This window comes from Phodopus roborovskii, unplaced genomic scaffold (assembly GCF_943737965.1).
Source record: "Phodopus roborovskii unplaced genomic scaffold, PHOROB, whole genome shotgun sequence".
NCBI lineage: Eukaryota > Metazoa > Chordata > Mammalia > Rodentia > Cricetidae > Phodopus > Phodopus roborovskii.
The window spans coordinates 31772809-31789708 of record NW_026126517.1 but is presented as its reverse complement, the minus strand read 5'-3'; the positions used below and the strand labels follow the sequence as shown (position 1 = coordinate 31789708).

The 16900-nt window shown below is 38.1% G+C and overlaps 1 protein-coding gene across 1 annotated transcript in view; it reads right to left on the bottom strand.

The window, feature by feature from the left end:
* Ireb2 (iron responsive element binding protein 2) overlaps positions 1 to 16900 on the bottom strand; it is a 44897-nt gene that overhangs the window by 9476 nt on the left and 18521 nt on the right. The window contains exons 8-16 of the mRNA XM_051197500.1: positions 16003 to 16142; positions 12620 to 12791; positions 11048 to 11145; positions 6960 to 7076; positions 5838 to 5997; positions 4803 to 4938; positions 3138 to 3222; positions 2506 to 2662; positions 2066 to 2190 (exon numbers count right to left, since the gene is read on the bottom strand). Of these exons, the coding sequence (XP_051053457.1) occupies positions 2066 to 2190; positions 2506 to 2662; positions 3138 to 3222; positions 4803 to 4938; positions 5838 to 5997; positions 6960 to 7076; positions 11048 to 11145; positions 12620 to 12791; positions 16003 to 16142 (1190 nt within the window). The remainder of the gene's footprint in view (positions 1 to 2065; positions 2191 to 2505; positions 2663 to 3137; positions 3223 to 4802; positions 4939 to 5837; positions 5998 to 6959; positions 7077 to 11047; positions 11146 to 12619; positions 12792 to 16002; positions 16143 to 16900) is intronic.

The window sequence follows — 16900 nt, the reverse complement described above, 5'->3', positions numbered from 1 at the left end:
ACCCGTACTTGGAAAGCAGTTTTCTGTGAGTTCAAGGCTAGCCTGGTCTAGAGTTAGTTCTAGGACACCTAAAGCCACACAAAGAAACCCTTCTCAGCAAACAAACAAACCAGTGGATATCACTACACCAGTTTTCTTCCCAGATTGGCCTAGAACTAACTCATGATGTAGGCCAAGTAAGCCTTAAACTTGTGATTATCCTCCAGCCCGAGCTTCTTGAGTGCTAGGATTACAGGAAGCTGACTCCTAGTTATTTTTTCTACAGTTCAGTGCCTCTCTGCAGGAAAATTCTTTCCTTTGTTCAATGACGTATCTACTACCTAGAAGAGCAGTTGCCACATAGTAAGGTATTTTTTGAATGCTTAAGTTTAAAGGCTACTTTGAACATAAAAGTCCATATAAATGTATTTGCTCATTTGTGCACAAAGGTAATTCTCAAAAAAAAAAAAAAAAAAAAAGTTAAAAAGACACTGCTCTCTGTTCTGTAGAGGCAAAGCAATGGCCAGGATTTTGGTGACAAGTGTCCAATATTTGCTCTTACTTTGATTTTTGAACCATTTGATGGGAATAACAAATATTTTAATAACTCAAAATCAATTAGAATATTCTAGGTCTTTCTCTTCATAGTTAGCAAATCCAGATATAAAATAGCATTCAAAGCTACAAACTCACCAGAGATATTTGCACATTTATGCTTACTGAAACTCAACAGTAGCTTGTTTATAGAACCAGCTTGGATGACCATCAACAGATGAAGAAAGTATGTTTTATATAACAGTGTTTTTATTCAGGCATTTAAAAAATTGTTAGTTGTGGAGAAAATGGATGGACTGGTGATCATCATTTTAAGTAAAACGAGGCAGGCTCAGAAATGTAACTACCAGATGTCCTCTTTTACATGGAGACTTTAGGCTCAAATAAGTAGTAGAAAGAGGACTATGTGGAACAGTGCATAAGAGATGTTAAGATGAGAGTAAAAATAAAATAAAAATAAATATCAGACATGGGAAACATAAGACGTGTGTTGTGAGAGACAGACAGAAAGAGAGACAGAGAAACTAACATTTTAATAAAGTGGAAATGGAGACCATTATGTTAAGAAAAATAAGCCAGATTCAGAAACATAAATATTGCATATTTTTTTCTCTTCTGTGGAATCTAAATTTGAAAATAAAATATATATGCCAAATGTATGATATTCAGCCTAGTTGAAGGGTTCATCAGATAGAAGAACATGTTATACTGTCCATGTTTAAAGCTCTAAAAGAGAAGGCAGAGGTAAGAGTAGAAGATGGATTAGTAGGTAAAAATCACTTGACACTGTTTCTGAGTTTGGATCCTCAGAAGCCATGTAAAGCAGGACACAGGCAGCAATCCCATCAGCCTTATGAATAAAATGGGCGGTGAAGCAAGGAGAATCCTTAGCTTGTTGGTCAGCTAGGATGGCAAAGGCAGTGACAAACTGAGAGCTTTTCTCCAACATGGTAGACAGTGAGGACTAATACCCAAGGCTGTTCTCTATCCTACACATGCCATGGCAGGCACATGAATATACACACATATGAAAGTGGAAGAGGTACTATTTGTGAGGAGGAGGAGGCCAGCAGGAGTGGGGACAAGAGTAATAAATAAGTAAAGTGCAATGATACAAACATGAAAATGTCATAAAGAACATCACCTGCCCCCCCCCCCCCAACGGAGCAGTCTCATTGTGCAGCCCAGGCTAGTCAAGGACTCAGAGCTCCACTGCCTCTGTGTCCTGTGCTGGGATTAAAGGTGTGTGCCACCACCTTTGTTTTTAATGGTTTACCCACACACATACTTTTTTTTTTTTTTTTTTTTGTAAAACCAGCCATAAAAACGTATATTCAAAATTTTAAGTATACACTGTGTTTAGAAAGCAAGGACACATGGATCATGCCTATAACCCAGCACTGAAAGGGCTGAGGATTGCTGAGTTGGTGTGGGCTATAAGGAGTGATTTCCCAGCTACCATGAGTTAGTGAGACCTTACTTCAAAACAAAGAACAAAACTAAAAGAAACAAAGCCCCACAAGACTCTTACCTCTACCTTCTCTTTCAGAGCTTTAAACATGGACAATACAACATGTTCTTCTTCTATCTGATGAACTTCTTCTCGACTAGGCCAAATGTCATTCAGGTAAATTTCCTTGCCGGTAGAGTCAGTACCTGCTCAAGATTTTAACGTCGTATTCAGTACACACATTAAAACAACACCTCAAAGTATTCCTATTTATCAAAGACAAGTCACAGCTATCAAGTAGCTGATTTAACAAGGGTGTGCTTCAAGGTTAAGTATTGAGAACTGATGCCATGTACAGCTTAGGGTCTTCACATCAAGATACACATTAATAACAGAATGGATGGTGTAAGGAAGTTATGAGTGCTGCATGCTTTCTTTCACATCATCTACTTTTAACAACTCTGGGAGGAAGTATGCACAGTATACATATAGACACACAGATAATATGTAGGAAAACACACCTAAAGGCTCTGTCTGGAAATCTATATTCACTGTGCCTGCTATGGCATAAGCCACCACTAAGGGTGGAGAGGCAAGATAATTGGCACGAACACAATCACAAAGTCGACCTTCAAAATTTTTGTTTCCAGATAAAACTCCACAGGTAACCAAATCACCCTGAGGGGAAAAACAAATATACTTGATTCAAGAGCTTATACACACTCATACAATTACATAATCTGTCTTCTTGTATAGTACTGAGAGCCAGACAACCAGAAAACATAGTTTTAAGTACACAACTACAAATCCTATAAACTTTAATGGTTCCTTACATTACTAAAGAATTATTTTAAGAACGCAGAAGTAATTCTTTGTATTTAAAGATCCACAAGTTACTCATCCCAAGAGTTGCAAGTCTAAGCATCAACACACACACTGATGTACACTTTCTGTAATTTACTAACAAGACATAGTTAAAACAAATTGGGGCAACTCTCAAAGAAGCCCACACCCCTGCTCTTAAGGGTGTCTTACTTTTTCTTTTTTAACCAGCACCCCTTTCTTAACCTTGGTGCTTAAGCAGACATTAAAGTATCCTCATTAAAAAAACAATTTTTAAAACAGCACTTAGAAGTGCTAATCCACATTTTACCTGCTTTACTGCATTCAAAACAGCTTCTGATAATGGTGCTGTATTTCCCACACATGTTGAACATCCATAGCCAACTATTTCAAATCTGCATTTAAAAAGTGAAACATTACTGGAGAGCACATATTTGTAAAGAAAGGACAAAACTACTCAAAAACTGCTTGCAACCCAAGAAGTAACCATCAACACATTAATTTCACATTTTAAACATTCAATCCTCACTGTTGTATGTTCTTTATACTGAGTGTAAATCTTAGAAAAGCCCATATATCTACAGCATCTGTACTAGATCAAAAGCACTTATCACACAAAGCACTTATCACACAACACCAGACAATTCCTCTGCTATAACTAGAACCATAAGTACTTCAATCATATTATTTCCACTTGAAAGGCATACTTAAAACTCTGAAGTGTCAAGATGACATCACTATAGTAGGTTCATCAAAGGACCCAAAGGGTAAAGAGGCACTCCAGTAGCAGTAAATTATTCAACTGTCAGTCAATTACACCTAAAAAGAATACCTGACTGTAATTCCAATATTAAGATTACAAACATAAGCCTTTAAGTTACTTTATTTGTGAAATAAAAAATCTAAAATTTATGAGGCTTTAAAAAGGACCGATCATTTACATAATATTGTGTTCCAAAATTAGACTACTGTCAATTTCTTTAACTATGGAAGAAACATAAAAATTAAGTTTCTCTTAAAGCTCACTGACATATTAATCCACATATTATAAATCCAATAACTTTGTAAAATCTGAATTAAGATAATCTGTTCAATTAAAAAACAAAACAAAAAACCAACTCCCCCCCCCCCCCCCAGATAGGGTTTCTCTGCATAACCCTGGCTGTTCAGGAACTCAATCTATAGACCAGGTTGGCCTCAAACTCGGAAATCTGCCTATCTCTCCTGAGATTAAAGGCGTGGGCCACCACCATCTGGAGACAATCTGTTCAATTAAATCAATGCAACTTATATTATTTTACTCTTTTCTAAACTTCACATTACTCATGAGAATTAGGTACACCTTCACACCACTCTAACAGTACGCCTCACCGTGACTTGGTTTCCCCTGTCCTGAAGCTACAGACCATGTGCCTGACTTCCAAGTGCCTTGCTCACCAAATATTCCCAAGGAGCCTCTGAGTGGTAGGTGAGACTGTGTGAAGGGCTCTAGCAGGCAAGCATGGCAAACATGACACATCAGGCTTTGTCTTTCTCATTTCCTTCTCTCCCTTGAGAAAAACCATTAGATCATATTCTTAAAGACAGCCCCCGAGGTCCGTTCCCTTATACAGCCACTGACTCATTCCTAAACACCAAAGTCCAAGAATCAAAATTCATTATTTATCGAATACATACAATCAGGATTTACCAACAAACACTAGGCACAGAATCCCTCTCCTCCTTAAGAACCCACTATTGCAAACAAACAAGCAAACAAAAAACGCTTACTGCTGCTTGTTGTCTGCCTTTGCAGCCCCCATCCCCACCATTTGCCCTCCTTTGTGCTGAGAACTTGGGAGTCTGGGTGCGCCCTGTGCCTACTCAAGGGGGCCATCCACTCTTACAACAATATTTTTTGTCTTTATTTTCTCTCTTTCTTTCTTAACAAATAATATTTAATACTTGCTGAATACCAATGGTGAATGTCACTTACCCTAGCTTGCTAAGATAGGGTAATACTCCACTTGAACTGAGGTAATGTGTAACCATTCCACTGCCTGGAGATAAACTTGTTCTTATGTAAGGTTTAACCCGTAGACCAATTTCAACAGCCTTCTTAGCCAAAAGACCTGTAAAATCAACAAACAATGACTATGACAATGTACCCTTCCCCTTCTTCACATGAGAATAAAAAGCAAGAAAAGAGTGTGTGTTTAATATCACAAACTACAATTTATAGTAAAAAACTCAAACTCAAAAACTTTAAATCATTACTATTGTGCATTTTAATCAGATTCAATTCATTGAAGCCAAATTGAAATTTTTAGTAGGTAAAGAAGTCATCACCCTGCAAATTATTAGGCTGACATCTTGGCATCACACAAACAGAAAAAAAGAATATTCACATACAGCTGTTGACTGAACCATAAACGGCAAAAACATAGTAGACAAAGAGCAATTTAACATCAATTATACATAATTTCGCAGACATTAAGAACTGTCACACCACAAGCTGGGTGCTGGTGACCCACACTTTTAATCCCAGCACTCTGGAGTTTGAGGCCAGCCTGGTCCAAAGAGAAGAGTTCCAGGACAGGCTCCAAAGCTATAGAGAAAACCCTGTCTTGAAAATAAGAATTGTTACCGTGTGTACAAACTGACATTGTATATACTTGTTAATGATCCCTCACTTGCATAACTTTAAGTGGGACCTAGTATACTGTGGTATTACATAAGCTGGTGGGAAAATTCCAAGCAATACCTGCTGATAAGTCATACTTCTAAATTTACTGAAGGCAGATATAATTTAAAATTAATAGATATATAAACTACAGTTTTTTTCAAAAGCTACCTTTTGTGTAATAAAAGTAATATAAATCAAACTCAAGGTACTAACAACTAAAAATTTCAGTGCCTCTAAATATGAAATACAAATATGGATACATCATCTAAGGAAGAGAAATGAATGTAACAGAAAAACAAATAGTAATTTACATGAGAGAATATACGGTCATAAATATCAACCTACCTGCAGCAAGCATGACAGACGGATTGCAATTATTGGTACAACTGATAACTGCAGCAATGACCACGGATCCATGGGACAGCTTATACTCACTTCCATCATAATGAATAGAGACAGTGTCACTTTGTTTTTCTGCTGCAACTTGAAAACCTTTAAATCCAACCTATAAATTTGCATGTAAATATTACACTTTGTAGAAGACTGATAGAAACCACAGCTTGCACACCTGACACCTCATCATTTAACAGTTCTACCGTGATACAGAAGGTCTACACCATCCAGAAGTGCAATTCATCTTAAGCATGATTTCAATAGTTATAAGAGGAATCCAGTGACGTTCAGAAGCAACATTCTCATATAAGTGACTGCAGCCAACCTCCCAGAATCAGACCTAACTCGGATGTTCCCTATTCATTTCTGCTTAGAGGAATTCTCAAAACATGGTAGAAACTCTTCCTATTCTAAAGATCTGCAACAAATTACTCAAGTGTTTGAGTGCAGAAGAGATGAACAGGATTTGCTGAGTTAGGAAGTGCAGATGTTGCCTGACAGGTATACAGCAACTCAGAGACCTTTCTTCTGAATGAACTATAAAACAAGGTTTGGGAGACAAGGCCAACTCTGACTTTCCCTAATAAAACAGAGTAAGTGGCAAGATTAAAGCTGTAACTTTCAAAACAAAAACTAGAAACCTCCAAAGCCAAGGTTATTCAGCTTTTGTTGTTGTTTTGATCAAACTTTATGAGAGTAACTATACAGTGTAGTGATTTCTTCCTAGTGGTCAGAAGGCTATGATGATGCTGCCCAAACACCATCCACTGATGTAGATGCTCAGTCTGTGCTGTCAGATCCAGGAGCAGGCCACATGTAGCTGATTAACATTGAAAGGAGACCACTGTGACTAAGAAACTTAACTTTATTAACTTTTGATTACTTTCAATAAATATAATCCAAACTCTGATCCAAGCTCTGAGTGGAGCTGAGCAATAAGCTCACCAAACGACAGACAGAAGAAAAAAGAGGCTGTTGGCATATGCCATAATGTACACACAATTTATGAAACAATCCTAAACCCTGACGGTTCTTTACTACTTAGCACATAGCATAAAAGAAACAATAATTTACCTTTTCATTTAAGCAAGCCTGAAAATCACTTTTCATGTCTGTTATAGCAACTCTATCCTGAGGCCTTTTTGGACCACTGACGGATGCAACTATTGAATTCAGATTAATCTGTATCACCTAGGAAAACAGAGTAGAGGGGAGAGGTCAGAATGTCTAAGTAGAAATACAAAAGCAAACATTACTTTTTAAAGCAGAATGAGTACATTTACATTTTTCTTGAGACAGTTCATGAAATCATGGTTCTTCAATTTTTTCCTTATAGATACAAATGCTGTCAAAGTGGCTAGGGATGCAGCTCAGTTGCTTGCCTAACATGCATGAGGCCCTGGGTTCCACCCTGAGCACCACACAAGATCAGACCTGATGGTGCACTTTGCTGGTAATCCCAGCACTCCAAAGACAGAGAGACCAGACAATCCTAAATTCAAAGCCACCTTCAACTATATAGTGAGCCAGCCTTGGCTACATAAGACTATCCTAAAAGAACAACACACACCACTGTCACAACAGATGCCCGCACAATAATGAAGCAAGCAGAAGCTCTGCTAATCAACTCACTGCTTCTGAGTTCTAATTACACCCATACCTTACTCTGAGATCACGAAGTTAATGGTGAGTAAACATCTCACCCCAGTCACCTCAGATGTGATGTCTAGTCAACAGAGTGTGCAGGATCATAGCAGAGAAAGGTTTTCTTTCTCTTTCTGGTTCTAGATGATCTTGCTGGCTACGTTCCTATGAGAAGGCTTTTATTCCTTGGTTTAAAAATCATTATTTTTGTTAAAATCTCAGTTCCCGATTAACTATTTTTTCTCTAAATATTTATCATTTCTTGTGTGCATTTTATGGGGTTGGGTAGAGCAAATTTGAAACTTCCTCTTCATTACAGCCTCATCACTGTTTGACAGACAAACTTACTCTGACTGATCCTATTTTGATTTAAAGGATTCAACTGATACTAATCTTTCACCTAAATAAACTCTGAAGGAATTTATTATTTTTAAGAGATTTAGTTTTATTTTATATGTATGACTATTTTCCTGCATTGTATGTATGTGAACCACATGTGCCTACAGAGGCCAGTAGAGGTGTCAGAGCCCCCTGGAACTGGAGTTACAATTATGAGACATCTTATGGCTACACGGAACCCACCTGGGTCCTCTTATGAAAGCAGCAAATGCTTTTTATTCACTAAGTCAACTCTCCAGCCCCAAGAATTCCTTTGAAATCAACAACTTGATACAGTTTAGCATTATTTCCAACTACTATCAGAGTTTACATGGTGGAAGATTTTAGTTTGCTTTTTGTAATTTAATTTAAACATGACACCCTATATAGCCCAGGCTGGCCTTGAACCATGTAACCCAAAATGGCTTTGAATTTACAATCCTCCTGCTACAGTCTCTAGAGTCCTCAGATTCCAAGTGTAAACCAGTCAGTAAGTATCCTTGACACAGAAAGGGTTTTTTTTTTTTATATGTTTGAGGTATGGTTTTGTGTGTTGGCTGACCTTAAGCTTACAATATAGAGCTGAGGACTGCCTGATTCTCTTGTCTCCAGCTCTTTGTAGGTGTGGGTAACCAAATACTGGGGACAGAACCAAGGGCTTCATGCATGATAAGCCCTCTAGCAACTGAGCTACATCCTGCCTTTGGCAGGATGGTGTTTGTTTTGTTTTTTCAAGACAAGGTTTCCTCTGTGAAACAGTCCTGGCTGTACTGGAACTCAACTCTGTAGACCAGGCTGGCCTCAAACTCACACAGATCTGCCTGCCTCTGCCTCCCCAGTGTTGGCACTAAAGGCACACCACCACTGCCCAGCCACTAGGGTGTTTTTTTTTTTTTTTTTTAAGTAAGCAATCATTCAATTTTATTCTACCAGTCATTTTTAAGAACTGGACAATGCACTAGATTCAACAGAAATCAAAGGTACAAGAAAATGTTAAAAAGAGTTTAAAGATTTTTTTTCCAGAATCTTGAAAATTCAATGTCAAAGACTTTTATTCGGGCATTCAAGACTGTTCTAAAAAAGCCAGCTATGGTGGCTTACACCTGTAATCCCAACATTCAAAAAACTGAGGGAGCAGGACAGCCTCAAATTCCAGAATAGCCTGAGCAATTAGTGAATTCCAGGTCAGTCAGTTCAGAGGGAGACCCGACTATAAACAAATGAACACTCCCATGCACATTCTTATATTCTGCCCAGCCCCTATCTGTCTCTGTCCATCTCTCAGTTCTACAAACTAGGAATATATACCAAAACAAAGTTCCTGCCTTCACAGAAATTACTGTGTTCTAGTTAGGGGAAAGGCAGATATGTAAGTATCCAAATTAGTAGATTACGTGAGATAGGAATATGCTAGCAAGAAAACAAAGCAGGATGAAAAAGATCCCCCTCCCCAGGGAAGGCAAAACCATAATTCCAAATTGTTACAAATCCTTGGTGTATTGTCCTGGAATATAACTATTAAAATTTAATTTCCGGAATGTGAATTCTACCTATGGCAAACACAGCCACTAGGGTATCTTTAAATTTAAGACCACATAAAACAGAAAGGTTCCAAAATAGTCATAAACTAGACACAGACATAAAAATTGAAATAGGTTGAAACAGTGGGAATATCACAGTGTTCATCATAAAGCAGAAATAATTAGAATTAGGAATTGATATTTTGAATACTTAAAAAGCTAGACTGGGAGGCAGACGCAGGCAGATCTCTGTGAGTACAAGGACAGCCAGCCTGATCTACAGAGTGAGTTTCAGGACAGCTAGGACTACATAGGGAAACTCTTGTCTCAAAAAAACAAACAAAAAAAAGTAGCTAGACTGGCAGCTAGGGAGATGGTTCACAGGTTAAGAGCATATACTGCTCTTTTATAAGACCCAAGTTGTGTTCCCAGGATCCATGAACTTTAGCTCCAGGAGATCTGATGTCCTCTTCTGGCCTCTGTAGGCACCTGTGTATATCTTGCCCCCATAATTAAATATAAATCAGAATAGTAGGTTTCACAAAATACTGAAAATTTACCACCAAAATCTATGTAAATGTCATTATAAAATAAAAATAATGGGCCACATACAGGATTTCTTATTAACAGCTATCACTCATTAAACTACAAGTGGCATTTCTTATTAGTGTAAGGGAAAAGGGCCAGCTAAAGAAACACATCCTGAACAGAGCCAAAGAAACACACTTTGGCCCTGCAATCAGAACTGAAGAAATGTACCCTGACCCTGAAACCAGTGCCAGAGAAACACACTTTGGCTCTGGAATGAGAGCCAGTGAAAGAAATACACTCTGGTCTTAAAACTAGAGCCAAATGGCTAAAAAGGACCAGTGAAAGAAACACACTTTGGCCCTGAAGCCGGAGCCAAATTTGACCCTAAACCTGTGCAGAAAACCAACCAATCCCTGAGCACGAGATCTAGTCAGTCTGAGCCCAGGGATTAAAATCTGAGCAATCCCACCCCCTAAGAAGCACTATATAAACCCTGTGTCTGTTTGGCCTCCCCGGTTGCCCTCTGCCACTCTCCTGGATTCTTCCCTCCCAATAAATCTCCTGAATGTGGTTTGGGTGAGGCCTTCTTTCGCTGCTTTTGCTGGAGCAGAGACAACCCTGAGTGGAGTAGCAAAGTGAAGTTGTAACACTCCACTGTCCACTCTCAGGGGGTTTGGAACAAACTGGACCACTTCGATGGGGAAGCTCTCTCCTGCCGGAGCAGAGCAGAAGCCTTTCCCTGAAGCAGGGCTTTAAGCTGCTAAGCTTACTGTGACTGTGGTATTCCTTGGCTCCCAAGTGCCAGAATACCTTTCCATCTGAGCTGTAACACTCAGTATTCTGGCTCCCGAGTGCCAGTCCCTGTCTATCCCATCCGAGCCATCAAAATGCTTACAATTAGCAGCTGCCACTCATTAAGCACTTACTACATGGTTGGAACTATTCTACAAAACTGCATTTAATCTAAGAATTCTAAGGGGTACACTGCCCTAATACCTAGCCAGTAAGTACTAAGAACTAGATTCAAACCTAAGAGGTCATGTACAAGCACTCATTCTTATTACTCCTAGGTGAGTTACTTGCATATACCTGAGAATATTCAGGTTCTGAAGAATTCTCATCATTTCGAAACAATTTCACAGCTTTAAGGTATTTTTCCATTGACTCAAGTTTGGTTTTGTCAAAACCTAAAAGAGAGGAACAGCAAAAATAAAATGTAGTAAGGAACTCTGAGATCCTGAGGCTAGGGATGTGAAACTACAGTGGTCAGCAAGGGCCACTCACTTACATGTCTATTTAAGTTTATCTTTTGCTCTACTTACCCCTGACAGGCTACCACTTACCAGAGTCCAGACTGTTAGTGTTCAGGAATCTGTACTGGCCTGCCCTTGGGGTTCTGACAGGATACACCCTCTGCTGCAGCCACTAAGAGCACCACTGTGCACACTCACCATGTTCCCTTTTAAAGGACCTGCCCACCTCCTACCCTCCTTTCTTTCTTTCTCACCCTCTCTCTGTTGTGTCCCATGCCCCCCCCCCCCAACTCTCCCTTTTCTTCTCTCCTACTGCTCCTATCCCTGGAAGCTGGTCTCCCCACTCCCCTTTTTACCATCCCTTCCTCTAATTAAAAAAAAAAAAAAAAAAAACCCTCCGCTTGAACTGTCACATGGCATCTTTCTCTCTTGCAACTTTTTAAAAATTACAACACAGACTACATAAGGAAACCACATGGGCATACCACACTGATATATACGAATGGATATGTTGACAACCCTCCCTGAGGGCACAGCTGACATTCATTTAAGTAAAGCTTCAGGATTCCAGGCTTGTGAGTTGGGCAGTTAAATCCCTAGACACAAAGGAACAAGAGTTCTTCCTGTTGGGCCGTCAGAAATCCTTGACCCACTAAATAATGAGGCAATAAATGATTATTGCTATGTTTGCTGTTGACTGGCCAGGACCTTGCAGTATAAGACTAGTGCTCTAACAGAGCCAAATAGCCCTACCACTGTTTTGTAAACCACTGCATTTTAGGCTAGCCTGCTATACCAAAAGAACTAGTATCTTAACTCAGATTAGTATGTGAGTAATGAAGTGAAACAGAGCTGGGGTCAATACAGACAGTTCAACACAGACAAGAGTTAAGGGGAAGTGCTCATAAGGAACACAGCTGAGCACAGGGTACGATCTTCTCAAAAAGTACTGGTTTTCTTGTGAATGCTCTACCATCAAATCCTGATGGAAAAGTTTCACATTTTAGAGAAAACACTTTTCAAGAGCATCATTTAAATTACAATTTGCTGCCTGATTCACTCACTGTATCATTTTGTAGGTGGCTTCTATAGTGATCAGAGTTATCAAAGACCCTAGCCTATCAAACTACACAAAGATCTTGAACCTGGATCCCTACACCATTTCTTACTCAAAAAACTCTTATCTGGTTGCTCCTCTACTATATATATAGGCAGATAGGCTGTTCTTTGTAGGGGAAAGGTAAAATGAAAATCAAAGGTTTAACTAATTCCTTATATATGTGGTCAGTGAATCACAAGGACTCTGAGAGACATCCATTAAGATATAAGAGTAACCATTTCATCAATATCACTAGCATGTATGACACAGTTTGCTACAGTGGAAAAACAATAATTTACATTCTCTTACCTGTATGTTCTAAATGTCGTAGTGTCACATTGTCAACAGGGAAAAAGCTGAGAATAGCACCATATTCTGGACACATGTTTGCTATAGTAGTTCGATCAACGATAGATAATTGTGAAACTCCACTTCCAAAAAACTCAACAAACTTTCCAGACACTCCTACTTGCCTGAGGTACTTTTAGGGATATGCAGAAACACAAAATCAGCAATGATAAAATTAGCATTGATTACTAACCAATACTAATAATAAGGTCTTTTATTGTATGGAACAAATTCATTTCAGTTTTACTGGAATTTTAGAATAAGCAGTAAATGGAAGAGTGATCTGTGCTAGTTGAGGCTCAAAAAAGAAAAAGAAAAAAAAAAAAAAGAGGAGCTGGGAGTGGGCATACCCCTTAAATTCCAGCTCCTGGGAGGCAGAGGCAGGTGGATCTCTACAACAGCCAGAGCTACATTTGTTTCAAAAACAAAACAAATCCCTGAAGGCTCAGAAAAACAATTTTCATATTAACATCTCTGAAATCAGAGACTATCTTAGACTCTTTGGAATGCCTACATAGCTGGCACACTTTTCTTCAGCACAGCACATAAAACAATGGTGTTCTAACCACTGTTGGCCTCCGATAAATTTATGAAATACTAATATACTTATTTAAAGTTATACACCACTATATGAAATTCTTCAAATTATTAATATTGGCTCAAATATTTATAGTAACATTATTATAGATAGGTAAAATCATTTTGGTCAGATTTAACATATAATTTAAAATTGAATTCCTCAAAAAGTTATTCTTCATTACTACCAAGTAACTAAAATAAATTCTAATCTTGGGGGAGGGCTTATTTATGTTATTTTTACTTTACATGTATGGATGTTTTTGCCTACATGTGTGTTTATGAACCACATTCATGCCCACTGACTGCAGAAGCCAGAAGAGGGTGTTGGATCTCCTGCAACTGAATTCTAGGCCTCTGTCTTAGTTTTTAAAGATAAAAAGGGGAGCTGAAAATGTGGCTCAATGGTTAACAGTACTTCTCTTCCAGAAGATCTGAGTGCAGCTTCCATCACCCATGTTAGGTGGTTTACAATGGCCTTTTAACTACAACTCCAGACAACCTGACACCCTTTCCTGTCCAATGTGGGCACTGCATTTCTGCATTCATGAGCACAAATGAACAAATGGATACACATACATAATTAAAATAATATAAAAAATATAATCTTTGAAAAAGAAAAGGATAAATTAAGTTTAATTGCTGCCATCATCAAATTCATGAAGTGCCACAATATGTACTTGGGAAAACAACATGGTTAATTCTATAAAAAACATAAAAAGGACCTCAACAGAGAAATAATATATCCAATAAGTATACATAATAGACAAAGATTCTCTCAAAAGCTGTCAACCACATGAACAGTAATACTGTCAAGCAAGAACGGCCAGAGGATCTAAGAAGTCGTGTTTTTAGGACCTCTGAAGAGGTAGTTTTTTTAAAAATCAAAGTAGAACATCTCTGTTCCTTTAGGAATAAATTGTATACTTCTAATTTAGAGAAAAAGAATCATTATTATTATTCCCAAGAAGGTGGCACTACTGTTTTACTGTGTGGAATATCTCCAAAATCATCACACCTGTAATTTAACAAAAATGTTGAGAAGCAACTCACATTGTAATTATGTGTGATGCATGTCTTAAGTACAACCATGTTTTAAATGGAACTTAAAGTTAGTGAAAGCTAGAAAAATTAGATTGCAGTATTAAAACTTACTATTCACTATACTAAACATATACAGCCAGTACTACCTCAAAGTAATGCTACACTATGGACAAGTCTAACACTATCACATTTCTACCACTGAATGTTTCAAAGTATTACCTAGTAATGTTTTTTGTTTGTTTGTTTTTGGCTTATTTATTTATTTTTGGAAAATTGGGGAGGAAGGTCTGATGGTTCAGAGTGTTGAGGTACTTGCCACCTAGCCTGATAACCTGAGTTTGGCTCCTGAGATCCACATGGTAGAAAAAGAAAACTCCCAAAAAGTTGTTTTCTGACCTCCACATGTAAGTCATGGCGTCCACATGCACCCACATACATACACAAAATAAATAAATATGTAAGTATAATAAAAATGCTCTTTAAAACTGGGGATAATACTGGGCATTGGTGGTGCACGCCTTTAATCCCAGCACTTGGGAGGCAGAGGCAGGTGGAGCTCTGTGAGTTCAAGGCCAGCCTGGTCTACAAATCGAGTTCTAGGATAGCCACAGTGGTTACACAGAGAAGACCTGCCTTGAAAAACTAAAAAGAAAGAAACAATGTATATGTAAGTATTTATATTAAAACAAACAAACAAACAATCAAACAACTGGGGATAAGGACTGGAGAAATAGCATAGTTGGTAAAATGGTAAAACTGTTGACCTTGTAAGCATAAGGCCTCAGCTTTATACCCAGCACTCTAGTTCAAAAAGTCAAGCTTGGCAGCGTGTGCTATGACCCTAGTACTGGAAAGCCAGACAGGTGGATATTTCTAGTCAGCACAGCCTACTTAGAGTGGTCCAGGCCAATGAGAGATTCTGTCTCAAAGCAGAGACAACAACAGAACTATGGGTGTTGCCTCCACCTGAACTTGCAAAAGCTTGATATATACATACACATGCACACACAAAACTTACTTTTTGGAGGCTGGCTTCTTATTTTATGATCCTCCTGTCTCAGCCTCTTGAGTGCTAGAATTATAGGTATGTGCCACCACACCTGGCTTCTTAATTAAATATACTACGTATCACATTTTGTTGTTTGTTTTTTGAGATAGGGTCTTTCTACGTAGTCCTAATTGTCCTGGAACTTGCTATATTGAACAGATTAGCTTCCAGCTCACAGAAATCTGCCTCCCGTGTATTGGGATTAAAGGCCTATGCCATTACCATCTGACTTAAATATAACATTTAAAAAAATCTAGATGGTAAACAAGTTATTGAGGCAATAATGCATAACTGTTAAGGGTATGGACTCCTGGGTCTGAAGCCTTGGTCTACTACTTGGTATTCAGCCCTGTACTCCTTTGACAAATTATTAGGCTGCATGTATTTTCTTCCCAATTAAAATAATTACAATAGTAACTCACTCATAAGCTTATATAATAAGGTTATTTAATACTTGTGTTGACAGATAAACAAGTACACAATGACTTTTTTGTATTTACAAGTATATATTATATGTTACATTTGTTATAATTACTTTGATAACTTTATGATATAGTTAATAACATGAGAATTAAGGATGGAGGCATCCATTAATTCAAATCCTGGCTTATAGGGCTGATCTACATGGGTAAAGATGTTCAATAAGTAGCATGGAACAACTAATGTTTGAGCTTACCTTTGTAATGCCAAGGACAATATCTATGGACGTAACACAAGCATTGGATGACCCAGTTAGCTCACATCCGACCACCTCTGGTAAAGTAAGAGTAACTGGCATGCCAAGCATGACTGCTTCTGTTTCAATGCCTCCAACTCCTATTGAGAAAGACAAGTGTATCAGCAAAGGACATTTAACAACAATTCAAATTAGTTATGTTCCATTTTAAAATCTCTCATGTTTTCATGAACATGGCCCATACCATCTTACAAGAAGCTGCCAAATCACTTTCACTGTGGATCCTGAACCTGAACACCTTATAAAGGATGACTCTACTTATATGAGAAAACTAGTATTTTTACCTTTATATTAACTATAATCAGCATTTTCTGAGTATCTTATGCATTCTTCAATGACCAACAAACACCTGGATGTGAATATAACCCAGTCTATCCCTACCTGAATCTTATGAATTAAATTGAAGAAAAACACCAACAGTTACAATACTCCATTAACAAAAAAAAAAAAAAAAAAAAAAAAAAAGAATACTCTTACATTGATAAGAAAGATTAGGGATTTCAAGAAGCAACTGTGCTTAATCTTGAAACAATTGTAAATAGGGGTTATGGACAAGGCTGTGAGACCCAAGAGATCATGAAGGACTAAATCTACAAAGGCAGGAGATGTGAAAGGGTTCTGAGAGTGATACCACAGTTATCATCAACACTGACACAGACCTCACCATCACTCACAGTAGTAAATGCTTGACAGTAGTGCTGTGCCAGCAGTGTGCAATTGTTTTTCTATAAATCATCTTTACTATACTATTCAATTCACAAAATTTTAAGTCTGTCCCTCTGTTGCTATAATGAGAAAACAGCCTCAAAGAGGCTCTCTGACCTCTGATAATATTCTT